Below are 27799 nucleotides of genomic sequence, written 5' to 3' on the forward strand. Positions count from 1 at the left end.
GGGGGGGGGGGGGAGGGAATAGTTGGAATAGTTGGGGGATGTTTTTTCTCAGCTTGTTTTTATCATGTTCCTTTTTTATATTAGTAGTATTCATTGGTTGTGAATTTACATATTTAAGTGAAGTTCTGCATATAATAAAATTAGTGTCTTTAGCACAGCTGTAATAATTTGAGGAACAATAAGTGGGGAAGTGAAAATCCTCAGACAAAAGTTTCTTTTTGTCATGAATTGTTGCTTCCCCTTCTTCATTTAAGAGAGAGAGTGTGTGAGTCTCTGTGCAGAGAGAGAATGATTTGTGTCTGTGAAGGTTAGAAGAGGCTGACTGTGCTGGAACTGACTGCAGTGCCTTTTTGATTATTCATGGACAGTAATAGAAGGCACTTAAAAAGAACAATGAAATTGCTTATTTTTTTGTGATGGGCCATCTGTTGAATTGTTTTGTGTAACAATCGCACAATAGTATCTATGTCATATCATTCTATTTTCAACAGCAGCTGATGATGTATACTTGGCCACTTGTCCCATTTTTTCTAAAAAGTCCCGTGACCATTTAAAGTCACCTCTGCGAACCTTTTCTGGAAAGGTAATAGAAACGTAGAGCAGCTGGTGTGTATTTTCTTTCCTGATCTTCTGGCAGGTCTGTGTAAATTGTGTTTCAGACTAAGGGGCTTTTAAAACCTTAAACCTCTTTTTCTCCCAAACTGGAGTTTTTAGAATAGAAGTTCACCAGAATTGTTTAGCAATCTGGAATAAAGACTTGTCTTGAGAAAAGATTGCTATATACTCCCTGCTTATTATTTCCTGGCCGACCCACATTTTTTTTCTTCAAGTGACAACATAGAATCTTTTGCCTTTGAACCAACAAACCTCTCTTTTGACTAAAAACAAGACGGGGGAAAAACCTCTCAAAGCAAATTGGATGCAGCTTTGTCAATTGTACAAGTCAAGTTCTGCTTTTGACAATAATAGCATTGTCTTCTTCAGGTCACGGATATCGCTGATGCTATGATTCTCAAACAGCTTTTTGAAAACCTGTTCCAAAACGGTGTCATCGTTGTAGCTACATCAAACAGGCCACCAGAAGGTAATAATGAATACTATGCTGTCCCTGGCTTTTTCAAGGAAAGTACAGTTAAGGTACCTTAAATTGACTGTCCCTATGATCTGTGTCTGTTTAACATTAGTCTCTTCTACCAAGTTTGCACTTTTACATGAAGGTCTAACTCTGTGTCATAGAAACATAGAAACATAGAAGTCTGACGGCAGAAAAAGACCTCATGGTCCATCTAGTCTGCCCTTATACTATTTTCTGTATTTTATCCTAGGATGGATATATGTTTATCCCAGGCATGTTTAAATTCAGTTACTGTGGATTTATCTACCACGTCTGCTGGAAGTTTGTTCCAAGGATCTACTACTCTTTCAGTAAAATAATATTTCTCATGTTGCTTTTGATCTTTCCCCCAACTAACTTCAGGTTGTGTCCCCTTGTTCTTGTGTTCACTTTCCTATTAAAAACACTTCTCTCCTGAACCTTATTTAACCCTTTAACACATTTAAATGTTTCGATCATGTCCCCCCCTTTTCCTTCTGTCCTCCAGACTATACAGATTGAGTTCATGAAGTTTTTCCTGATACGTTTTATGCTTAAGACTTTCCACCATTCTTGTAGTCCGTCTTTGGACCCGTTCAATTTTGTCAATATCTTTTTGTAGGTGAGGTCTCCAGAACTGAACACAGTATTCCAAATGTGGTCTCACCAGCACTCTATATAACGGGATCATAATCTCCCTCTTCCTGCTTGTTATACCTCTAGCTATGCAGCCAAGCATCCTACTTGTTTTCCCTACCGCCTGACTGCACAGTCATACGTTACATTCTTTCATGGTTTCTATTAAAAAATAATAGACATGATATTAATATCATAACATGATATTAATGTGTATTGAGTGGGATCTAAAGTGGTCAGTTATAGATAAGAAAAACTGCACGTTCAGAAAGTTGTTCTCTGTTAGCATGGTTCTCTTTTTCTGAATGAAAGTCCCTCCAGTTCCTGGAGTAGTCAAAAGAAGATTCAACTACTTTTTCCTTAAAGCCTTCAAGATTCAATTGTCTTTTGAAACAAAAAGGTAAGAAATAGAAGTAGCAGGGCAGAGTAGAGTAGTTAGAGGAAGAGCAACAGAGTTAATGGTATGTAGCTTCTCCCTGCACAAAGGAGAAGGAAAGCGTGTATTGCCCTTAACTCCTTAAAAGAAATATAATTAATTTCACATAGGAAAAAGTAAATTATGATAGAAAAATAGCACAATGAATGCAAAGTATTATATAATATTTAATCTGAAGTCAATAATATTTATTCCAAAGCAAGTACACAGAAAGATGCAAAATGTGTGGGGATTTATATATTTAGATATGTTTTGTAAATTGCCTCTGATCACAGCTATAAGCCGCTTGGGCCATTCATAATAATAGCCAGTGAGAATGCAAGAGGAAATAATAACAGAATCCATTTTCATTTTTCTCATGCAGGATTATTCTTTCAACACTCTAGTCCACTTCAGTGGACTATACCATAATATATTGTTTAATGATTAAGATGACGTAAAACTATCATTTTAAAGTGGTGTCCTGTTTGCTGATGACTAGAGTGGGATGGGAACCCGTGTTCTTTCAAATGTTATTAAAATACTGTTTCCAGCATGCAGATAATTAACTACTCATTCAAACTACAGTTTGAAGTTATAACGGTACTGAATAAGTGGTGGTTATGACCAGTCCTTAAAGTTCTAGCCATCCTAGAAGCCCTGCAGTCACGTGATTGCAAGTTGCATGCTGGACAATCAGCTTTCACAATGGTTGAAGTATCCTGTAGATCAGACCTGGGCAAAGGGTGGCCCGGGGGCCGGATGTGGTCCGCCTGCTGTCTGTGACCGGCCCGCGGGGGTTGGATGGATGGAAGGAAGGAAGGAAGGAAGGAGAAATGGAGGAAGGAAGGAAGGAGAAATTCTCTTTCCATGCCCTTTTGCAAAAGTCCAATAAATGCTCTTTTTTAAATTGTTCATTGGTTTCGTTGGCCTTTCCAAGAAATTTAAAGCAACCCCCCCACCCCACCTCTCAGGGGGAAAAGGGGAGGAGGAGGAGGAGGAAGAAGAGGAATCCAAAGCTACTTTCAGGCAAAGCCTCCACTATGTTTTCTCAACTGACAATGTAGGTCAGTTGAAGAGAGGCAGCTGAAAGGAATATTTTGAAAGAGAAGTAAAGAACTGCCCAAGAGCAGAAATAAAAGGCAGAGAAAATCAGAGAGACAAAAGCTTCTCTCCATCTGAAGAAGGAAGGAAGGAAGGAAGGAAGGAAGGAAGGAAGGAGGGAAGGAGGGAAGGAGGGAAGGAGGGAAGGAGAAATGGAGGGAACAAGGAAGGAAGGGGTAGGCAACTAATTTATAATTATAATATAATTATAATATATAATTATATATATAATAATATAATATGATATGATATGATATAATAATAGAATAGAATAGAATAGAATTAATATAATAGAATATATAATTATAATATATAATTATAATTTATAATTATAATATAATTAACTCAGTTCTACCCAATAATATACAGTATTGGGTAGAACTGAGTTAATTATATTAATCCGGCCCTCTAAAACCATCCCAATTTCTCATGCGGCCCCATGGCAAAATTAATTGCCCACCCCTGCTGTAGATATACACATTTGTGACTCCCCTGTCCACTTCCCATAAGCAAAGTCAATGATCCCCTGGGGATCTCATGCCTTATATGATGCGTTGGCCTGCACTGTCATGCAAGGTGTGAGTGGCCTGTTACGCTTGTGCAATGCCACTGTGCCCACCTGTGCCCTCTTTGTCATCTAGAAGTAGCCATCTCTGTGTTCCCGCTGCACTGACCATCTTCATACCATCCCTTGCCCGGCATTAGTGATACCTCCCCCTCCCAGCCTGACCATGCCTGTTCTACAGAGGCCACTTAGCTGCCTGCTAATCTGCTTGAAAGCCATCCTGGAATTGCAACTTCTGCCAGCTTTCCCATTGATTTTTCTCATTGGATGCCAGAAGAAGTTGCGAGGAGGTCCTCTCTTAACAACCACGATCCTTGCTTAATAAGGACAATGGAGAGTGCTAGGATTGCTTTCGCTAAGTGATGGGATTACGTGATGTTACACTTTACAATTGCATTGCTTAGAGGTGGAAATTCTGGTCCCAGTTACCATTGTTAAGTGAGGACCACCTGTACCTCAGTTTTGATCTTCTTGATTCAGGTTGTTGAAATCTGAAGGGCTTCCCCCTGAACAAGAACTAAATACAGTACTCATATGTTTGTAAATCAACAGCTGCTACGTATCGCCGGTTGGAAACCCTACTGCCCAAGCAGATTCTATGTTATTCTACTTGATTTTTTTTTAGCCTATGTAGCTTTACCATCTCAATTAGATTTATTTCAAAAACCTTAGAAATATTTGTATTTACATTTTATATTTCAAATTTGTATGCCATTCTTAAAACCATGGTTTAGTAATTGAGTCCGATCATTAAAAATAAAATGATGTGTTATCTTCATCAAACTGAATTATAACATGTGTGTAATTATATACATTGAATTGTGCTTTGAACATAAACAAGAATCATAATAGTTGCTGAAGAATTGGCATACAGTAATGCGACCCTAGTGCTTCATTTCTGCCAAGTGACAATGCCGCTGTTTTCTGTCTATATGGTACTGAAACCTATGTATAAAGCCATGCATCACACAGCAGAGGTTTTTCAACCCAGGTACCTCGAACGGGCTTGCTTACGTATCCAAAATCTGGGGACCCGTGACTCCCATGGAATTGAAATTTGACAAATTAAAATAAACATTTTATGACATAAAATTATCATTAAGCATTTTATGACATAATATAAAAGTCATAAAACATTTATTGTAGTTAACTCCTGATGTTTCAATGTGAACTACAATTCCACATGGTCTACTTTCAAGGCAGACTCATCTTGGAAAAATGTCCTTGAATTTTGAAGATGGGTCACGGGTCGTCTAATAACAGCTACATTTGTTACACTCGAATACAGAGGTCTTCAAACTTGACAACTTTAAGATTTGTGGACTTCAAGTCCCAGAATTTGCAAGCCTGCATAGCTGGCTGGAGAATTCTGGGAGTTAAAATCCACAACTGTGTTGCCCACTCCGCCTCTGCATCCCATTTTTGCAAAAGATGGGCCTGTTTTTTTCCAAAAATGCAGTGTGCAGAAGGTTTTGGAGGCCTGAAAAGTGCTCCCGGGGAATGGGGGAAGGCAAAAACACCCGTTTTTGTGAAAAAATGGGTAAAAAATGGGTATTCCTTGCAAAAATGGGGGCATTTTTGCCTTCCCCCAGGCCCCAGGAGTACTCTGCAGACTTCCTAGACCAGTGATGGCGAACCTATGGCACGGGTGCCACAAGTGGCATGCAGAGCCATATCTGCTGGCACACGAGCCGTTGCCGTAACTCAGCTCCAACATGCATGTTTTTGCCGGCCAGCTGATTTTTGGCTTGCACAGAGGCTCTGGGAGGACATTTTTGGCTTCCAGAGAGCCTCCGGGGGGATGGGGGAGGGCGTTTTTACCTTCTCCTGGCTCCAGGGAAGCGTTTGGACTCTGGGGAGGGTGAAACACAAGCCTACTGGGACCACCAGAAATTGGGAAACAGTCTGTTTATGGCCTCAAGAGGGCCTTCCGGGGGGTAGGGGAAGCTCCCCAGGCATTGAATTATGAGTGTGGGCACTCGCGCATGCACGATAGCGTGCACACACGCTCTTTTGGCACCCAAGGAAAAAAGGTTCGCCATCACTGTCCTAGATCCTCTGGACATGCCAATTTTGAAAAAAAAAAAAAAGGTGGAAAAACAGGCTGTTTTTTCAAAAAAACAGGGTTTGCAGAGGGTTTGGAAGACCTGCAGAGTGCTCCTGGAGGCTGGGGAAGGCAAAAACGCCAGCTTTTGTGAAAAGCAGGATGCGCAGAGGGTTTGGAGTGCTTGCAGAGTACTTCTGGGGTCCGTGGTATTTATAGCTCTGGATACCCAATTGTTGAAAACACTGTCTTTTCCAACTACTTGTACAGACACAAAGACAAATTTAAATGAAGTATTCAACCCTAAACAGTCCTCTCTGTAGTCTGTACTTAGAGCTGTATTATAAAATATCCTTTTATATGTTATGTTGCCCTGTAAATGAATAGATTATAAGCAAAAAAATTGAGATCTAATCTGCCTACAGCTATTCCTAGAATCTAAGTCAGTGAAGGGCTACCAAAATTTTTACTACCACACTGTGATCGTGGCTTATGCAGGATGCCCTGCATTTTCTTTCAACATCTTTCAGTGCAAATTGGGTGTTCTGGGGTGGAGCTCCATTTTCGCTACCCCACTGTGTTTCCCCCCATCTGGGCAGCAGCCCACCCCTGGAGACAGTGTGTCCCAAATAATGTCTTCGGAGAGGGGCAGCATACAAATCTAATAAATTATTATAATTATTATTAATGTACCAAATCTAGTAGGTGATGATATTTGGATGCTTAATTGATTCAAATTAAGGATATATTCCCAAGTCTTGGAATGTGGTTTCTATTCCAGAGGTCAACATGGCTATCAAATCCCTGAGAATATAGGTTGACCTTGATTTAAGACTGGTGGCTTGGTGACTATTCAGTTACAATGGACCTCTCTGGAGATACTTACTACCCAGTTCCAAAGTTCCAATAATAATCCTTCCCTCCCATTCACATGACCACATGTTGGATACTCAGCAGTCAGCCCATGTTTAATGGCCATTTGCAGCATCTCATGATCACATGATCACAATTTATAACAGTTTTGCTGAAAATCAGCATGCATTTCCAGTTTTCAGCAAAACAGGCCCATAATGAACAATGATTGACTTTATGACCACAGTGTTTGCTTAACGACCACCACAAAAAAGGTCATAAAATGAGGTTGGTGATGTGAGTGAGCCACTTTATAATCATCATGCCTAATGACCATGATTGGTAGATTCTATTTTGGTCAAAAGTAGAGGACTACCTGCAGTAAGTAGCTATGTAATTTCACTTTTGTTTTTTATTGGCCAGTTTGAATTACAGTACTTGTATTTTGCTGCGGGATTGCAAATAAGACCTACCAAGTGTATTTTATATTTTATTGTTATCTATTTCAATTTGCCTTTTTGGCCTATTTATTTTTATGGTAATGAATTGTTTGGTTGGAAAAGTTAATTTATACTGTACATCCCATGTGTGGACGCTGCTAGTTTTGTCTCCACCCAAGGCATGAGTATAGACAGATGCCTTGGATGGAGACAGAATTACCAGACTTTCTTTCTGAATGTAAAGATTGTGCTATTACAATGCTGCATGCCATTTTAATTATTTATTTGTTTATAGCATTTTTGCAACAAAAAAAATTGCTACAAAATAAAGAAATGATAAAAAATTTACATTAAACACAATTGCATTTTCCATTTTTTAAAAGAAAATTTGGTGCTGTTTATATCTTGGAGATAATAACTTTAATTTTCTTGTATGTGACAGTATCTCCCTATCCATCTCTGATACGTTTATAATATTAACAATTGTATTGAAGTTGATATAATGCTTCTGCTGTCAATCATATCAGTTTTAGATTGGAATGAAATTAACAATGTATTTTTTCTCTTTTTGGTGGTCCTTGAGTGTAAGCAATATAATAATAGAGAATTTTAGGAAAAGGACATAGCAAAGATAACACAATATGTTTTCTTTCAGATCTCTATAAAAATGGGCTCCAGAGAGTTAACTTTGTACCATTTATTGCTGTACTAAAGGTAATAAATATATTTTAAATAACTATTTTTTTAAAAAGTTATTAAGCATTAGGGAAAAACTGAGAAGAAGGAATAAAAAGTAAAATATAGATGAATAAACTAGGAGCTATAATAGAGATAAAATTTTCAAGTGTAACATTACTAATAAATAATTGAATGTATTATATCACTTTAGAGTAAAAATAAATTTTAAACCAAAAATGATTATCAAGAATTGTGTATGTATGAATCATAATTTCAGTCCATATCTGTTCTATTTTTGACATCTTGTAAAATGAAATGATATTTTCTGTACATTGAGAAATCCACATTTTTGATGTACTATAAACCCATGTATTATTTTTAAAAGGGGACATTAATTTACCTATCAATGTTGATTTCCATAACTTAGTAAACCATTCTTCCTTTGATGGGATCAGATGATCTTTCTGGTAAAAATAATATAATAACCTTGAAGCATTTCTTTTTCTTAACATGGCACTGTTTTTGCTTTTTCATTTTTTTGTTGGAGAACTAACTTTTAAAAAGTTACTATACTGAACATGGTTCCCTAAATCCGTGTTTTCTTGTTAAATGCAAAACAAGCAAGGGGAAAATAATTTATATGACTATAGGGTTGATTTGACGCATGGCTAGATTGTGGCTTCCCAAATTTCATTGGCTACCTCTGTGTTCAAAAAGACTATCATGAATGAGAAGGGGAAATTGCACCAGAACAGGTATAGATAGTCCTCAATTTACAGCCATTCTTTTTAGTGACTTTTACAACCATTGCAGCATCTCCATGGTCACATGACACCAGGACACTGTAACCATCCTAAATACATGCCAGTTTCCACATTTTGATCTCCATGGTCATGTGATCAAAATGTGGAAACTGGCATGTATTTAGGATGGTTACAGTGTCCTGGTGTCATGTGACCACTTTTTGTGACTTTCTGACAAGCAAAGCCAATGTGGAAGCTAGATTTACTTAAATAATCATATCTCTAAATTTAACAACTCGAGTGATTCGCTTAACAGCTGTGTTGAGAAAGGTACTGTAAAATGGGACAAAACTCACTTAACAACAGAAATCTGGGGTTCAGCTGTGGTTGCAAGTCAAGAACTAAGTACATTCAGTTCCAATTCATTTAAATGAGGCTTCATAAAAATTCAGTGTAAACTCAACAGGGTCTTCCAGAAGTTTACAATGCCTTGCATTGGATTCTTTAGTTACTGATGGCTGGTATCTATTATAATAATCTAGTATTTCAGTACAGTACAGGGACTTTTTTTTACTGCTGATATTCAGTAATGTGCCTATGAAATATGTATACGGTGTGTATGTGTGTATGTATGTACTGTATATATGTATTTATGTATTTATTTACATGTATACAATGATTTTGATCAGTACAAAAATATAGGTAAATACTGTTATATAGGAAATGGCATTGCATTTATATATTTAAATTCTTTCTTTGAAAATTAATGAGATTTGAAAATGCTTTATTTGGTTGAATCATCTCCATATAAAGTAAGCGAATAAAGAGATAATATTTTTAAATAAGTGCGGAGCTTTTCCTACAGTTGAAGTAATCAGCAGCACATGATTTCTATAGATGATATAAATTTATGAAATTGTGTAGAAGATGCTAAAGTCTGCAAATATGCAACCACTTTTGTATTAACTGAAATCAGTAGGGCATCTATTTTCTGAGTTAGTGTATTAGCGTCAATTGTCATCTTTCATTTGTGGGACACAAATAAGCCATCTCTGCTTTTTTCCCTTTAAATTTCATGTTTTGTGGTCTGTATAGTGACCTAATCTCACTTGAGCGCTGGCTATTCTTGAGCTTCTCCTACATTTCTTATTGTCGATTAAGTAGTAGTAATGCAGCTGCATATTTCCCTGGAAATGAGTTGTGTTTCATTTTATGAAACTTGTCTGAATAAATTTAAGATTAGGTTATTGAGTTGTTTACAACAGTGCTGGCTTTATCCCTGCTAAATTATTATTTTTATGGTCTCAAACTTGTTGGTGATAATAGAGTATATTTAACTACCGGTACTATTCGGCTGGGTCAAAAATGGTTCTTTTTACAGCCTGACAAATTCTGAGCCATTTGAGGGCAAAATCACATCTTTTAGCATCGGTGAGAAAATATAAAATGTTTCTGATTGTGTGTTCTGCCTTTGTCGGGCCACCTGTGTAAGGCTGAACAAATTTGTTTCTTCTGATTTCTTTTAAAAAGTCATTCTGGTGATTAAACTGATTTGTCAGTTAATTCTGTTCTAAGGCGGCGATAGCCTAGTAGCTTTCAGTACACTGAATAGTTTATAGTTGCTTTTGTGGTCAGTGTCAGCACCCTGACCTCTGCTAAGCTGTCACCTGAGTCAGAATTCCTGGGATTAAGTCTTTGATATTGTGATGTCTTCACTTATCTATTGACTTTTTCAGGGCTGAAGATGTTAGGCCTTTTGATTTCTTTCTTACGGAGAAGCCAAGCAAGTCTTCAATAGAAGCCTTTCTTTCCCAAGCTGTGGCAGTTGTAGACTCTGCCTTTCTCTTTTCTCTGTATTAATTAAATGGATTACTTTTGGGGTATACAATGCAGTTCCGTTGTTGGGAATCACTGGGCTTAATATAATAATAAAAAGGGGGCTCTGTGTGTCTATACACATGCAGGCATATACTCATGAATATAAGAAAATGCTAGAATAGTTTTGACTTAGTTCCACATTCACTGCATAGCCCTGTTCTGTGACTGCTTTTAATGTGATTTCATCTTTTAAAAATTTGTCTGAAAGCATCTGTGCTCTAGCCTACAAAATTGGAACTCAAGACTTTCGGTTGGTCCTCTAAAAGGCTTCCGGGAGAATGGGAATCAAGAGCACATTGAATGCATTTATTTGTTTTCTCTCTTCTAGAGCCAAAACACAAATCAAATATTCAAGAACCAGGCAACAATTTTAAAAAACATTTGGATTGAGTGAAGTTATTTTGAAACTATAGAAAAATAAATTGCGTCTGTATGTAAGTGTGTATGTAAGTGCCATTTTCCCCATTGTTTGACCATTCTTCATTTTTCAAAACAAATTATCACCTAATGTTAAAATAATTGCGGCAAACTCTTAACACATTCTCTCCCCTTTTTATTTTAATATTAATGACTCCTTTAATCCTGCTTCAGCAAATTAACTCTTTGGTTCAAACAAGTTACGGACATTTTGGAACAGCTACCTAATAGTGTTTTCTTCAGGTATTTGAGATGTACAGTATTTGCTTAATTAGTACTTTTCTTTGCTTGTTGTACAATGTGAAATAAAGCTGAGCCCCGTCTTTCTTTATAACCCATTCCCCAAAGTCTCAGGCAGTTAATAAAGTTTATACGGGCTTTATCACAAGCTCCAGGAAGGTCCACAGAGAAGAACATTAATCCAATAAACATGAAAAAAAAAAGCATCAGAAGAGAAGCTCCTGAAGAAGAAAAGTATATCATTGGCAATTATCTTCATGCAGAATTGTTAGAAAATTGCCAGATTAAGAGAAAAGAGTCTTCGAATTTAGCGGCTAAATTGTGCTTAAGAATAATGGGAATAGTTTGAACCTTACGTGGTGAATATTCAAAAAAGCCACAACTGTTTTCTTCAAAGACTTACTGTGGAGCTGGACGGACAGGGCAAGAGGAGGTTGTGAGAAACCCAAATAGCAAATAACGGTGGTGGAAAGTTGCGGGAGTGGGGGGGAGGAATAGATAATTAGGTATAATTAGTGTGTATGAATTGTTGTCTCCCTGCCCTTGGCTTGAATAAATTTGGAAGGAACAAATCCAAGTGGCAAAACTGCTTTGATGTAAGAGGAGTCATTGTGGCTTGGCAGCATAAAGGCAGTGTTTTATACTTCTTTCATAATGGTTGTGATACAGAAAGGCTGAATGCAGTGTGCACCCCCCCCCCAACACCCCCCCAACACCCAGTCTGCTTTACAGCAAGGACTTTTGGATTCCCTTGAAACAAAATGCAGCAGAAGTTTTCAGTTGTGGGTAATGAGGCACCGGACCTCATCAGAGTTAAGCATAAGCCATCCTTAGCCTTTGCTTAGACCTTAATCACTTTTGTATTGTGGGAAAGCTAGTTTCCAAAATCAACACGTCTTTCTTCATTATTTTTCCACCCTTCCTATTTGAATCTTTGGCAAAAGGGAAGACAAATGAAGAAAAGCACAAATCCAAGATAAAGATTGGAAATCTAGTGGGAATATTTCATTCTAAGTAGAAGTACATCAGAATAGTGTTATTTACATAGCTGTACTGTATTTATATCTTTTAATGTCTCATGGTTTTATTCTAACATACACTTTTTACCATATTCACTTTTACTTATTTGAATAATGTTAAGAAATCTGAAAATAGATTTCTGTTTGCTCCTTGTGTGAAAAATGTGAATAATTTTATGGATAATTAAAATATCCCATCAAAGATCAAGCTTTGATTTACATGTTGTACCTGAACAAAAAAGAAAAGTCCAAAGCAATCTTGAAAAAACAAACTATTTTATAGTTGCATTTTTTTGTTTTGTTTTTTACATTGCAAATTTTACAATCTTTGTCAATGTATTAATTGCTATTAATATATGCTTCTGTATAGGAACAATTAGCAAAATAGCCAATTAGAATTAGAAACTAATTCAAAAGCTAAATGTATTCAGCTGAAATTCCAGAGAACAACACTGTTTTGGAAAATAAATATTTTTCATTCTGTACAGATCTGTATTATTTTAATATATAAGGAATAAATCAATTAGTGGTTCACGAAATTTGAAAACTTTCTGCAAATATCAGGAAATGCTAATATCATTTGATTAGCCCATAGAGGACTCATCCTTTTTCATTTTGTCATCAAACTCTGCAACTTAGCACATCAGATTGCTGTGTATCTTAGCTCAAAGATTTAATCCATTTAGGATGTCTTATTAAATTTCTGGTATTCAAAAACATAGAACTAAACAGTTACGTTAAGGAATGCTATGAGCTTTTCAGTATGAGCTTGCCATGCTTTAGAGTTGCTGTTATTAGGAAAAGGAAACGAGTGTTTAATTTAACCCTTTGAGGGCTTATTATATAGAACAAGTAGCCTTTTGTACTTGAAGTTGTACACTCTGAAAAAAGCAACACCTGAATATCTCTGAAGCTTGGATAATTATGCCCAATTGTGTTTTTGCTGGTATAGGTCACAGGAAATTCACTTGGGGTAGAGTCTGTACAAAGCTAAGATATATGCAGATTTTCTGTTGTTGGATTGTGTAAAAATTATTTACTGTTAATACTTGCATAAAGGTTAGAAAGGTTGATGAAGTGATATTTAGTATTGCTTTACTATTCACTGTGTGTCAGGATGTAATTATGACTGATTCATGGAACTGTCTTCGGAACGAACCATCTTTATTAAAATGCTGATCAAGATAAGAGCTGACAGTAATAAAGAATAGAACATTTTAGTCTTGTTGCTTTTCAGTGATTGCTAATTACCCTAGAGGTCATGTATAGTACCTGGGAGGATTCATTGACATTATTTTCTTTTAAGTCTGCTGTTTGAACAACATCAGAACATGAAGACAAAGACTAAGTGCACATTGAACAATAGTTTGACCAAGTTTTTTATTTCACAAAATGCTGGATGATTCTTCTTTTTCAAGGGGGGGGGGGGTTACAGAAATGTATGTTCTCCTGAGAAGGGAAAAATCTTTATTTTAAAGAACTTTTACCTTAATTATATCCATCGCAGTCATCACAAGGTCAAATGCATGAAGAGGAAACAATATATTTCAACTCTCCTATTGTTTGTTATGAGCAAAGCATAACATAATCTTTTTCCTATGACTTTGGTTTTCACTTAAATCAGAATCTTTGGTCTTTTGATTATATTGAAAGATGCATTTTACCTCCCAACATACACACTCAGGCTGAGCTTTTGCACAGCGTATGCGATGTGTAGAATTGAAGTGTGTGGCCACCAGCTATGTTTTAAGTCTAAAAGAAAGAGAAGACTTAAGAAAGATTCTCAGGGGTTAGATTATTTGGTAAAAGATATGAAAGGCGGGCAATGAGGCAATCAGTGGATTCGATTATCTAGTACAAAACATGAAGGGAAACAGAAGGAATCAACTGGATCCAGAGTCCTATTGCACTGTGTAAATTATCGTACTTAATAGTATACTCAGGATGTACTACTTAGGGAAAGAAAGGGAGGAACAGTATTTGTAAATCCCACTTCCTTCAGCAGTCCTCCATTCCAAGGCTTACATGATTTAAACAATTCTAGTGATGGAAGAAAGGTTTTTGTTTGCAATAGAATTTTGTTGGATTTTATCCAATTTGTTTGGTCAGAAATACTTAAAACTCAGGAGGTATAATAGGAACGTGGTTTGAATCATCTTACTTGAATGTTTGCATGTTATTTATATACATACACACACACACACACACAAACACACATATATATATATGGGAAGAGCCTTCTCTGTGGCGGCCCCGGCCCTCTGGAACCAACTCCCCCCAGAGATCAGAATTGCCCCCACCCTCCTTGCCTTTCGTAAGCTGCTTAAAACCCACCTCTGCCGCCAGGCATGGGGGAATTGAGATACTCTTTCCCCCTAGGCCTTTACAATTTTATGCATGGTATGTCTGTATGTATGATCGGGTTTTTTTATAATAATGGGTTTTTAACTGTTTTTAGTATTGGATTATTGTTATATGCTGTTTCATGTTGCTGTTAGCCGCCCCGAGTCTCTGGAGAGGGGCGGCATACAAATCAAATCAAATCAAATAAATAAATAAATGAATAAATAAGTGTGTGTGTGTGTGTGTGTGTTTATTTGTCAAGCATATACAAAGCAGTAGGTATTGGTATAAACATAAACATTAGCAAGGTACACTGTAGGTATGGGTAAATTAGGCAATAGGACAATAGGGCAGAGACATTAGGCGCAATGATGCGCTTATGCATGTCTCTTACAGACCTCTTAGGAATGGGGTGACGTTGATTGTCTAAGGTTAAAGTTTTTGGGGTTTCGGGAAGAAACCACAGAGTCAGGTAGTGTATCCCAGGCATTGATTATTCTGTTGCTAAACTCGTATTTTCTGCAGTCGAGTTTGGAGCAGTTTACACATACGTTTGAATCAATTGTGTGCTCGTTTATTCTTGCGGTTGGAGCTGAAGAAATCATTGACAGGTAGAACATTGTGGTAAATGATTTTGTGAACTACATTTAGGTCCGATCGAAGGTGATAAAGTTCTAGGCCAGTGATGGTGAACCTTTTTTTCCTTGGGTGCTGAAAGAGCATGGGTGTGCGCTGTCACGTGAGTGACAGCTGTCACGTGAGTGTGCTGTCACGTGAGTGCCCCCACTGATAATTCAATGCCTGAGAAGGGCAAAAACAGTTTTCCCACCCCACCAGAGGCCTTCTGGAAGCCGGAAACAGCCTGTTTCCCAACTTCTGGTGGGCCCAATAGGCTTGTGTTTCACTCTTCCCAGGCTCCAAAGGCTTCCGTGAAGCCAGGGGAGGGTAAAAACGCCCTCCCCCATCCCTCCAGAGGTTGCCTGGAAGCAAAACATCCCCTCCCAGAGCCTCTGTGCAAGCCAAAAATCAGTTGGCCAGGACACACATGCACGTTGGAGCTGAGCTAGGGCAACAGCTCGCGTGGCAGCAGGTATGGCTCCACTATGCCGCCTGCGGCACCTGTACCATAGGTTCACCATCACTGCTCTAGGTTATCTAAGTCCAAAATGTCAAGTCTGGTGGAATAAGGTATTCTGTTGCAAGCAGAAGAAGGGAAAACTCTCCTTGTGAAATATTTTTGGACTCTCGATTGTATTGATATCTGATAAGCAGTGTGGGTTCCAGACAGGTGAGCTGTGTTCAAGAATTGGTGTAGCAAATGTTTTGTATACTCTGGTTAGTAGATTGATATTGCCAGAGAAGACGCTACACAAGATTAGATTAATAACTCTTAGTGCCTTTTTGGCAATGTTGTTACAGTGGACTCTGGCACTTAGGTCATTAGATATGAATACTCCAAGGTCGTTGATAAAGTGAGGGTCATCTATAAGGTCGGGTCCTCCAAGTTTGTGTTTTGTGTTTTGATTATTTTTACCAATGTGTAAGATAGAACATTTATTGGTTGGGATTCGAAGTTACCAGTTGTTTGACCATTCTGATACACGGTCAAGGTCTTTTTGAAGGGTAGCAATGTTGTTAGTGGTATTAGTGGTATGACATCGTCGGCAGAGGATGCAGTTGCTTGTAATATGAGCACAGAAGTCATTTATGTAAAGTATGAATAGTGTTGATCCTAGAACACTGCCTTGAGGGACACCACTGTTGACTGGTGCAGGATTTGATAGGGCACTTATCTGCTTGACAAGAATGCAGTTATCCAATCATGAAGGGGACTTTATACTTTATAAAGTATAAAGTATACTTTATACTATATGACTATATTTTTTGGCTTACAGGATAGTAAATTCAATAAATGTTATTTATTCCCATGGCATATAATTCCAGTATTTCCCATATATTCGGAGCCTTCTTGATGTGTTGATTTGCATCTTACATTAAGTTCAAGTTAACATTGCCCATGATCAAAAGTTAGGGGAACTCTAAGCCCGTTCCTAGAGTTCCTAAAATGTCCATAGAGGAGTAGGTTCCCTTTCCTTTCCTTTTCTTTTAATGAAGTTTGACAAATCTGATTTATATATTTAATGGAAAAACGTACTGCAAGATCTAAATTAAATTCTAATGTTATTTATATTATCTGTACTTTCTGTTACTACTTTTAGAAATCAAGCATCACTGGCCACCAGGTTTTCAAGTCTTCTTTAAAAGTGTATTTGAAAAACTGTAAAAACATAATTGATTTTTTTTTCTTGAAATACAGTAGGTGTGCTGCTGCTGTGCTAGCACTGTTATCGTGTGCTGATTCACTTCTGGAAAACTTGACTCTGCGCACATTTTAGAGTTGCCAAGTTGGAAAAACATTGACATAGTTAATATTTATCGCAGAGTCTCGGGGACACAATCTAGAGACTAGCATGAGAGGGACAGCATATAAATCCAATCAATCAATCAATCAATCAATAAATAAATAAATAAATCTGTTTATTGTATATAATTATGGAAGGAATGCTATTGGATCCTTCAGCAGGCCAAGTCTTCTTTCCCTTGATGAATCAAGACATTATACCACAGCACTGTTGTATCTCATATATTGCAACATAAAGGAAAAGCTTTCTGTTTATACACTGCTCAAAAAAAATAAAGGGAACACTTAAAAAACAGAATATAACTTCAAGTAAATCAAACTTCTATGAAATCAAACTGTCCACTTAGGAAGCAACACTGATTGACAGTCAATTTCACATGCTGTTGTGCAAATGGAATAGTTGTGCAAATGAAATATTCAATGAGAATATTTCATTCATTCAGATCTAGAATGTGTTATCTGAGTGTTCCCTTTATTTTTTTTGAGCAGTATATATTTGAAAGATGTTTGTGTTTCTGCATGGTCAGTGTAACCAGGAATGTGGATTTTGTGATGGGACTTAACTCATTTTCTACTAATATCCCAACACTTTAAAAATAAATAGTCCATTGAAAGCCACTCTTATTTTAGGGAGAAAAAAATAAGTCAATAGCAATATTAGTGCAATATTAACTTAAACACCACTTTGTTTATTACTCCTAACACTATTCTACCTTATTTAAGATGAGCGGAAAGCTTTATAAATAAGTTTTGTCTTTTAAAAGAAAAGACAATAAGAGTTTTTGGGTACACTTGATGTGTGCGAGAGAACTTTAACCATCCTAATTAAATTTTAGAATATGATCGAACGACACTCATGCACATACTATGCTATGTAGAAGTAATAAACCAACACCCAATAATTTGAATAGCTGAATAATTCATAGCCTTAAGGCTAAGTGAGGTAAGAAGTCACAGTTCATATATGTGAAACTGAAATTGTTTCTTTGGCATTATGTGCAGCTCTACCGTTTGACTATGCTACGAACTCAGAGGGGGAAAGTGTGGGCTTTTAAACACTATCAGATAAAATACAATCACATCAAGGTTTTAATGTAAACCAACTATGTTAGGATTGTAGCTTTGAAAATTAAGGGCAAAAAATACAAAGACTCCCCTTAAAAGTTCTTTAGCTGTTGATTAGGAATCCCTGATGGTGATTAGTGAGTATGGAATGCAATCATGCCTGTAGGTTTTAATCAGTTCTACGATGGAGAAGTCAGTTACCCAAAGAGAGACCCAATTAATATATGTGTTGTTTCTGTTGGATGTATTATTTTTAAAAGTTAAAAAAAAGAATAGATGGCAGGAAGATACACAATGAAGTACAAATCGGAGCAAATTTTGAAGAAAATATCAGCTTTTTAGCCGTCCTGAGTCTTCGGAGAGGGGCAGCATGCAAATCTAATAAATAATAATAATAATAATAATTATTATTATTATTATTAATAATAATAATAATAATAATAATAATGATAATAATAATAATAGAATAGAATAGAATTCTTTATTGGCCAAGTGTGATTGGACATGCAAGAAATTTATCATTTGTGCATATGCTCTCAGTGTACATAAAAGAAAATATACATTTGTCAAGAATCATGAGGTACAACACTTAATGATTGTCACAGGGAACAAATAAGCAATCAGGAAACAATCATTATTAACTATTATTGATGTTTTATATTTTTGCTGTGAGCGGTCTAGAGTCCCTAGGAAATTGTGCAGCATAGACATTGAAGGAATAAATAGAAATAAATAAATAAACATAAATCATAAGTATACAAGCAACAAGTTACAATTATACAGTCATAAGTGGAAGGAGATGGGTGATGGGAATGATGAGAAGACTAATAGTAATAGTAATGCAGACTTAGTTAATAGTTTGACAGAGGTAAGGGAATTACAGTGGTACCTCATGATACGAACCCCTTGTGATACGAACATCTCGAGATACAAACCCGGGGTTCGGAAATTTTTTGCCTCTTGTTACGAACTTTTTCCGGCTTACGAACCCACCGCAGATCGCAAAATGGCAGTCCGCTGGGCGCTGCCGCCCGGCTGTCACCTTTTAAAACAGCCGGGGGGATTCTCGGCGTGAACCCGAACCCGAACTTTTCGGGTTCGGGAGGCCACCGAGAAGTGCCGCCGCCCGGCTGTCACCTTCTGAAATAGCCAGGGGGCTTCTCGCCGTTCTCCCGAACGCCAAACCCAGAAGTTCAGCAAAGGTTCGGGTTCCGGAGGCCACCGAGAAGCACCCGGCTGTTTCAGAAGGTTACAGCTGGGCGGCGGCGGCCGGCGGAGCACCGTTTTTGCAATCGGCAGCAGCGGTTTTGGCCAATCTGGAGGCTGAAACGGAGGTGGGGAATCCCAATAGGGAATTCCATGGATGGAGCTTTGATGTCACGAAGACGTCCTTCCTGGAGGCCATGTTTTTCGGCCATGTTTTTGGGATTCATGTGGCAGAAAGCGGTTCCGGAGATATTCTGGTCCGATGCCATGAAGGGCTTTATAGGTCATAACCAACATTTTGAATTGTGACCAGAAACTGATCAGCAACTAATACAGACTGCGGAGTGTTGGTGTGACATGGGCATACCTAGGGAAGCCCATGATTGCTCTTGCAGCTGCATTCTGCACGATCTGAAGTTTCTGAACATTTTTCAAAGGCAGCCCCATGTAGAGAGTGTCACAGTAGTCGAGCCTCGAGGTGATGAGGGCATTTATACAGGTTACTTGCCTCCTGCGCTTTTTTGTTGTTGGGAGAACCAAAAACGCAAAGTTACACCTGCAGCATCTAATGAAGAGAAGTAATGCCACTTTTCTTTTTTTTCTCTGCTCAGAATCACTGCACCACCATCCAACTGGATTCTGGAATCGACTACCGGAAGCGTGCGCTGCCAGCTGCAGGGAAGCTGTACTACCTGTAGGTAGAAACTGAGACTGACTCTGTGTTTTATTACAACTTTTAGATGGGGAGGAAAACTGAACAAAGCTGCTCCTGTAGTCAACTGCTATAAATCCTAAAGACGTTGCTCATACCATCAGATAATATTTCCAGGATCTCCAGTAACGTCTTTTTCAAATCTGTGACTGAATTAAGATTAATTAGAAAAGATGGGTGGGTGGGTGGGGGTGCTTGCAGAATGCAGTGACAGATGGTTATAAAGCAATGAATATCCTCTTGCAAAGAGCCTTCAATTCCTTGGTAAATAAACGAGCATTGTAGTAAAGTAATTATTTATACAAATAGGGGCTCATTTACTCTTTGGTGTTAACATTTGGGGATTCAAAACTTGGTCTTATTTTGACAGATGATCTGCTTGTATCTAGGATGTTGATTGACTGCAGAATTCTGCATTTCTGATAATGATAAAAATGAAGCTATAATACAACTATCAGTACCATTTATCTGTATAGCTCTGATTTCTTCTTTCCCTAATGATAGTTTACCCTCAGAGCAATTTAGGAATACAAAATATATGTGATATAAAGTTGTTCCAACATCTGAAATGGAAAGTGGTTTTAATCAAGCCAATAGAAAAATAAATCTTCTTCTGGCTTTTATTTTGGAATTGTTTTGTACGACTTTAAGGATTTTAAAATGTTGTGCTCCACTAGTAAAAAGAGCAGTCCCAGTCCAACTCTGTATTATTTCCTTTGGACTATCTATACTACTATTTAAATATCCTACAAACCTATATTTTTGGTGAGCAATAAATAAGTACCATTAATACAGGTAGTCCTCGACCTATGAGCATTATTGAGTCCAAAATTTGTACTGCTAAGCGAGGCAGTTGTTAAGTGAGTTTTGCTCCCTTTACAACTTTTCTTGCCGTAGCTATTAAGTGAATCACTGCAATTGTTAAGTTAGTAAAATGGTTGTGAATCTGGTTTACACATTGTCTTTGCTTGTTAGAAGATTGTAAAAGTGACTATGTGACCCCAGGATATTGGCAAAATAGGTATGAATCAGTTGTCAAGCGTCTGAATTTTGGTCACATGATCCTAGGGATCTTGCAATGGTTATAAGTGTGAAAAAGGATCACTTTTTTTCAGTACTGTTGTTACTTCGAACAGTCGCTAAACAAACCATTGTAAGTTGAAAATTACATGTATTTCCATCTACCCCACCAATGTATTTCCCATAGTAGAATTTTGGAAGGAGTCATTTTAAGATATGCTGAGGTTAGATTAAATCTTACTACAGTGAAATATATATACTGTAGATGCTTGGGAGAAAGAATACATAGAACCAGCATTGCATAGGCAAGAATTGCAGGATGCTAATTTTAATCTAGCACTCCTAATAAATATATTTCTTATGTATATTTTGTCCCAGATCTGTTGCGATTACAATTCCCAACAAGCACGAGTTTTATCACCATGAGCCCGAAACATCATAGTTCACAAACATAATTTGTGTGCTCATAAAAGGCTGCAGTAGTAAGGAACCATGAATGTGATTCTACCCTTAAGAGCTAGGAGCCAATGTGACGTTGTGATTGCGATGTTGGACCAAGACAAGGGATATACACATTCCAGCATACCCTCAACAATAGAGGCCCCCACTATTACTATTAGTTGACTTTGGGCCATAAACTTCCGTTTTATACAGTCAATTTGGACAATAGAATAGAGTAGAATAGAATAGAACAGAATTTTATTGGCCAAGTGTGATTGGACACACAAGGGATTTGTCTTGGTGCAATTTGTCTTGATGGTCTTTTATCAAAAAGGCTAGCCCAGTTCAGGACAGTTGTCTAAGTTTGCATAAAGGGTGACGTTGAAACACAACTTCTAGCTCTACCAATGGATGTCCCAGAGGCACTTGATAGAAAATCTGGCTTGGAAATTTCAGCAGCTGCTGTTAACATTTTAAATTTTGAGCATCTTTTAAATTTTAAGCGAAGTATTACATACTTTATTTATTTTTAATTGGTAAAAAGAACTATAAATATTGGGTGACTTTCTATTAAAAGTAAAAAAAGACTTATTATTTTGATAAACTCCTTGAATATATCAGCTACTATATTCAGAAGTGTTATAGATATTCTAAAATGTCTTAGGGTTGTAATCTTGATTGAGGTTGACTCAGCCTCCCATCCTTCCGAGGTGGGTAAAATGAGGACCCAGATGGTTGGGGGCAATATGCTGACTCTGTAAACTGCTTAGAGAGGGCTGTAAAAGCACTATGAAGTGGTAGATAAGTCTAAATGCTAATGTATTGATTCCGGACTCCAATAGCCAGCAGAAGAGAGATCGGTTTTACTCCAATCTATTTCAAGTGTCGCATGCGTTATTAATACACATCATTCCAAAAGGTTCCCCCTCAGATGTCAGATAGCTTTTACCTTTTTTGTAAGATATAAACAGGCTCTGCCTGTCTCATTGTGTGCATATATCGCATGGATGGCCTTGCCTGCATTGTCATATTAATGGAGACAGCTTGAAATGTGGAAGTCTTTCAATGAATGTAAATAAAATGAAATTATCTACCTGAGAGTTAATGTTCTCTGCTTTTTAAGTGAATGCTAAATCTAATGTTTGTATTTACAACATAACATCCTGTTCGTTCTCTCTCTCTCTCTGTCTGTCTCTCTCTCTTATATGGGCAGAAAGCTAAGCAAGCTCAGGCAGCTGTTTGATGTTGGCTTCAAGTGTTATTAATTTCATATTCTATTATTCTTTTCACTGTAGCACAAGTGAAGCTGATGTGGAGGCTGTCATGGATAAGTTGTTTGATGAGCTGGCTCAAAAACAAAATGATTGTACGTAAGTTAATTTCTCTTGAAAGAGAATACATTTAGAACACAATGCCCAATCTCCACTGACCAATTAATAAGTTCTACTGCTGTATATGGGTTGATGCCACACTCAAGTGGCAGTCATTGTATCAGCATTTTGTCTAATTTATGTGTTGAATCATGTGCTATTATTCATCAGGCTATGCATTTCCTATCTGTAAGAGATGAGTTTTATAGTAATTATCCAGACAAGATTGAGTCTTTGTTCATGTTCCCATAGTAACTAGACCAAGGATTTTAAAAGTACAAGGCAGAGGACTGAGAGTGAATAAAGCATGTGGAACCATTGCAGACTTCACATTTGAAGAGCTGTGTGACAAAGTGAGTACACCATCAAGCCTGGTTGGGCTTTTCAGGTCTGTTTTGATCATATCCCTGCTCCAAATAAGCCTTCTGATCTCCTTTGAGTTGATAGCAACCGCCAAAACTGAATTGCAAAGTAGAACTATAAACACTAACAAGATGAAAAAGCAGGTACAGGATGTATTCTCATCAAAGTAATCGGCGATATTTAATGTCAGTGCCTTTTTTTTTTTTTAGAAAAGAGACTGTTGATGTATTAACACCTCAGACTTAGCCGTTTTTTACCTAAATCTAAATTTATTTGTGCAATTTATACGCTGCCCAGTTCCAATTGGACTCTGGGCAGTTTAAATGTTTAGTTTTCAGCAACGGACAATATTTTCAAGAAGGAAGGAAGGAAGGCTCTTGAAGCTTTTTTTTTGGTTTGTTTATGAAAGCATCTGACTTTGTGAACAATATGTCCCGGTTGTTTAAAGTGAGTGGGCAGTCACAAAAGGCTACAATAAAACCTCTTTGGTGAAGTTAAAGGCAGAAACATTGCTTGAACATACAGAATAGTTTCATATTTTGATGGAACAGCCAAAGGACAGAGAAATTAATAATATTCATACTGAGCCCTGCCGATGTGAATAATGACCCTTCTTCCCACCTGCACATCATGCTAGGCAGTTTGTGTGGTTGAATGAACCTAGAAATTATGATTTGTAAACCATGGCTTATTCAGTAAAACCATCTCTCTCTTTGGCTAAACTCACCCCACTCCCGAGTTTCCTAAAGTTGCTTACAACTCACTTTTACATTGTCTTAATCTCCCTTCAGACTGCCCAAATTGAACCAGTATTTGGAGACATTTAGCAGGGTTAGCTGGAATATAGCAATTTCAATTGTCCTTCCTTCCTTCCTTCCTTCCTTCCTTCCTTCCTTCCTTCCTTCCTTCCTTCCTTCCTTCCCTCCCTCCCTCCCTCCCTCCCTCCCTTTCTTTCTTCCTTTCTTTCTTTCTTCTTCCCTCCCTCCCCTCCCTTCCTTCCTTTCTTCCTTCCTTCCCTCCCTCTTTCTTTGTTCCTTCCTTCCTTCCTTCCTTCCCTCCCTTCCTCTTTGTTCCTCCCTTCCTTCCTTCTTCCCTCCCTCCCCTTCCTTCCTCTTTGTTCCTTCCTTCCCTCCCTCCCTCTTTCTTTCTTCTTTTCTTTCTTCCTTCCTTCTTCCCTCCCTCCCCTTCCTTCCTCTTCCTTTCTTCCTTTCTTCCTTCCTTCATTCCTTCCTTCCTTTCTTTCTTTCCTTCTCTGGAAAAGGTTCTGGATATGCAGAAAAAGTCCTTGTCTCAGGGGTGAAATGTTGCTTGCTCAGTCCAGGTCAAGCGAACCAGTAGCGAGTTGCCCTGTGTGTTTGTAAGCTCAGAAATAGAGGGTGACATTTTCTTTAAATTATTATATACATACTATTTTTAATAAAAGTGTTAGAACTGAAAGTACTAATTGAAATTAATAATAATATGCCACATTTTCTCCCTTGTGAGAATGTGATCCTTTCCTGTAAGTCTGCTGATATTCAGTTTCTGCTATATATTTTTTTAACTTCATAATTATATTTGGAAACTTACCCTGTTAATACAATTCAGACTCCTGCCAATCTGTAGTTTAGTGTAAATTAACCGGACATATATGAACAAACTTAAACAGGCTTCAGTCATTTTGTGTTTATATGCCAGAAGGACCATGGAAACATCCACTTTTAAAATCTCAATTCTATCTATCAAATTCTGATCTGGAATATTTCTTTATAAGGGCTTGTCAGAGCAACAGTTCCATGTTTGTTTCCTTCAGTCATAGTTACAACTAATCACAGTTACTTAAATTAAACTTACGAATCTCTGATAGATGAGAGCATTTTAATCTTTCTCCGGGTTTCATAGAAAAAAAATTGAATGTAAAAGGCCAAACCTGACAGTGGCTTGACATCATTAGTCATGGAGTTCCAAATAATTATGTAGGAAACTATATGGCTGCTACATATATTTATTATAATAATAAAAAATGTTTTTTTGCCCATAACTACATTTTTTTCAACAACTTAACAGCTAAGTTATTATGGTCACTAAAAACTAGTGTTTTCATATCAAACCCATTGATTTAAGGTTTTCTTCTGTGTGTGTAATTTAATTTAAAAGCTATTAATCTATGTTTATTACAAGTTTATCATGATCTAAAATATAAATGAAGCCCACATCTGAGATTTTAAAAGAAGAAGCCCGGGAAAATTGATAATAACACCCTTCTCTGTACTTTGTCTACTTCTTTAAACAACAAAATGCTTGAAACTGTAGTCTGTGTAGCAAATACTGCCCTCTGATGGCAACAATAACTTTTTAATATAATTACACGAGCAGATTACTGTTCCCCTGTAAGAATAGGATGAATGTATTGATGCAAATTTAGTAATGATCTTAAATATAAGGGAACCAATACCTCTTCATTTCCTTTTTTCCCATTTATAAACACTTCTTCTATTAGTACTATTCTACAAAAGTGTACAGTTTTTAAAAAACAACAACACAAGCAGATATGCATTTCTTCTCCTCCTCTCTCTCTCTCTCTCTCTCTCTGTGTGTGTGTGTGATTTATAAGTAATAGGTTAGAAATAGGATGGGAAAGAGATAGTTGCTTATGGTAGAGAGCTAATAGTAGCCAATCAACCTCAGCCAAATGTAGGCTCCTCTTCAGTAGATAAAGTGTTTGTTTTAAGTTTATGCCTATCAGTCATCTATCAGGGATGCTTTAATCTGGATTCCCAAATTGTGCTGTTTTATTGGTATTAAAGAGGGGGAATAATCTAAAAACTGAGCGCTTGTTCACCAGTTACCTTAAATAATGCATCTAGAGCCCTCTAGTTAAGCTCGTGCTTAGAGTAAATTTTTTTAAATGCATTGTACAATTATAGGAATATTTTCATCATTGACAATAATTTTGAGATGTTTATGATTGCAAAATCAATACAACTGTCTCCAAATTATCTGTCCAAATGATGATACTGGAGATGCTTCTTACAAAATTAGTTTGCAATATTCAAATTAACCCTTATTCTTGCCATCTTAACAGAAGTAATTAATTCTATTAGATGTAATTAATTCTCTAATTATTAAATTATTATTATTATTATTATTATTATTATTATTATTTATTAATTCTAAATAAAATAGAGATCCATTCTAAATAATATGGTGGAACTTCAGAGTACCAGAATCAATCATTGCCTTGCCTATTAGAACAATATGTAAGTCTGGATGTACAGCCTTTCTTATCTCTAAATAAATAGCACAGGACAGATTTAAGAAATAGTAGTACTTCCCTCAGTATTCTGTTCTTTTATTATTTTTTAAGCTGATGGTGCTGTTGATGAATAATTCCACTGCAAAGGGGGAGGCTGTCACTTTTTTCAGATGTAAAAACACTCAAAGCTATCACCATCCTAAAATGGCACTAATAGAAAAGTGTCTATTGCTCATTATTTCCAAGAATGCTTTAATATATACCTCTAAAAATAACTTGAACTGAGATAATGACAGTTGTACTTTGTTAACTTGGCAGTTAAATTGAAAAAGGAATCACTTAGATTGTAGGCTGAAATGGACTAACTGATGAGGCTGAATTGCCATAAATGAATTGGAGTTAGCCTAATGTTAATAAAACCCTCCATAATAAGGATTATCAGGAGAAATGGCTACAACAGAGTCTCCAATCATCCACCTTTTCTATGGTAGCAAAAAGATAGGAAACCAACTTGTAAATCACAAACGATGCAGGAAAGCCAGCAATTTCTTTTCTCTATTAACATCTGAAAAAGTTAAAATGTCAAACTAATTTAAGTGTGAAATATAAATAGGGGCTAGCCAGCAAGGACTGGGAAGGACAAGCATAATGATGCAAAAGTCTTAATATCAATTATGATTCCCATAATTGTTATCTTTTTTAAAGAGTACACATACATTCATTTTCTACAGAGTGTTACTGACATAATAATTCCAAATATTAGTAAAGTAAAACTCACTGTGTTAGTCAATGTAACTATTACTGCGTAAGGTTGCTGGTTTTATAACTTTGCCACACCCAGAGGCCCACATTATAAGACGATGGAACAATGTGTCATGCAATCTCCTCTGAAATTTGAATTGGAAATTTACGTTCAAAGAAAGTACCTGAATTGCACTGAACATTCAGGTCAAATGCATTGGCTATTTACGTAGCAAATTACATGATTTAAGAAATATTTTCTCAAACATAGGCACTAGAATAGAATAGAATAGAATAGATTTCTTTTCTTTATTGGCCAAGTGTGACTGGACACACGAGGAATTTTTCATTGGTGCATGTGGTCTCAGTGTACTTAAAAGAAAAGATACATTTGTCCAAAACCAAGAGGTACAACACTTAATGATTGTCATAGGGTACTAATAAGCAATCAGGAAACAATCAGTATTAATATAAATCTTAAGGATACAAGCAACAAGTTACAGTCCTACAGTCAGAAGTGGGAGTCAGAAGTTTCTCTCTATTAAAAGGGAACATCATGTTCTTCAAAGAGGTGATATTTTCATAATAAAGCACACTCCCATTACAAGCTCTATACAGCCTACAATAGCCTACTGGGCTAATCCTTCATAGGAAACAAACTCCCGGATTTCAGATAGCTTCAGAAACTTGTATGGTTCTGAAGAGTTGTGTTCCAGAGCGCTCTCTCTCTCTCTCTCTCTCTCTCTCTCTCTCTCTC

At 37.0% G+C, this 27799-nt stretch overlaps 1 protein-coding gene across 6 annotated transcripts in view; it reads left to right on the plus strand.

Annotated features, from left to right (window-relative positions):
* The window catches only part of AFG1L (AFG1 like ATPase), a 76538-nt gene that overhangs the window by 28284 nt on the left and 20455 nt on the right, over nucleotides 1-27799 (plus strand). For all 6 annotated transcript variants that reach the window (XM_070733317.1, XM_070733315.1, XM_070733314.1 and 3 more), the window contains exons 6-10: nucleotides 985-1084; nucleotides 7805-7863; nucleotides 19772-19854; nucleotides 22629-22699; nucleotides 22956-23056. In XM_070733317.1, the coding sequence (XP_070589418.1) occupies nucleotides 985-1084; nucleotides 7805-7863; nucleotides 19772-19854; nucleotides 22629-22699; nucleotides 22956-23056 (414 nt within the window). The remainder of the gene's footprint in view (nucleotides 1-984; nucleotides 1085-7804; nucleotides 7864-19771; nucleotides 19855-22628; nucleotides 22700-22955; nucleotides 23057-27799) is intronic.

This window comes from Erythrolamprus reginae, chromosome 1 (assembly GCF_031021105.1).
Source record: "Erythrolamprus reginae isolate rEryReg1 chromosome 1, rEryReg1.hap1, whole genome shotgun sequence".
NCBI classification, from domain to species: domain Eukaryota; kingdom Metazoa; phylum Chordata; class Lepidosauria; order Squamata; family Dipsadidae; genus Erythrolamprus; species Erythrolamprus reginae.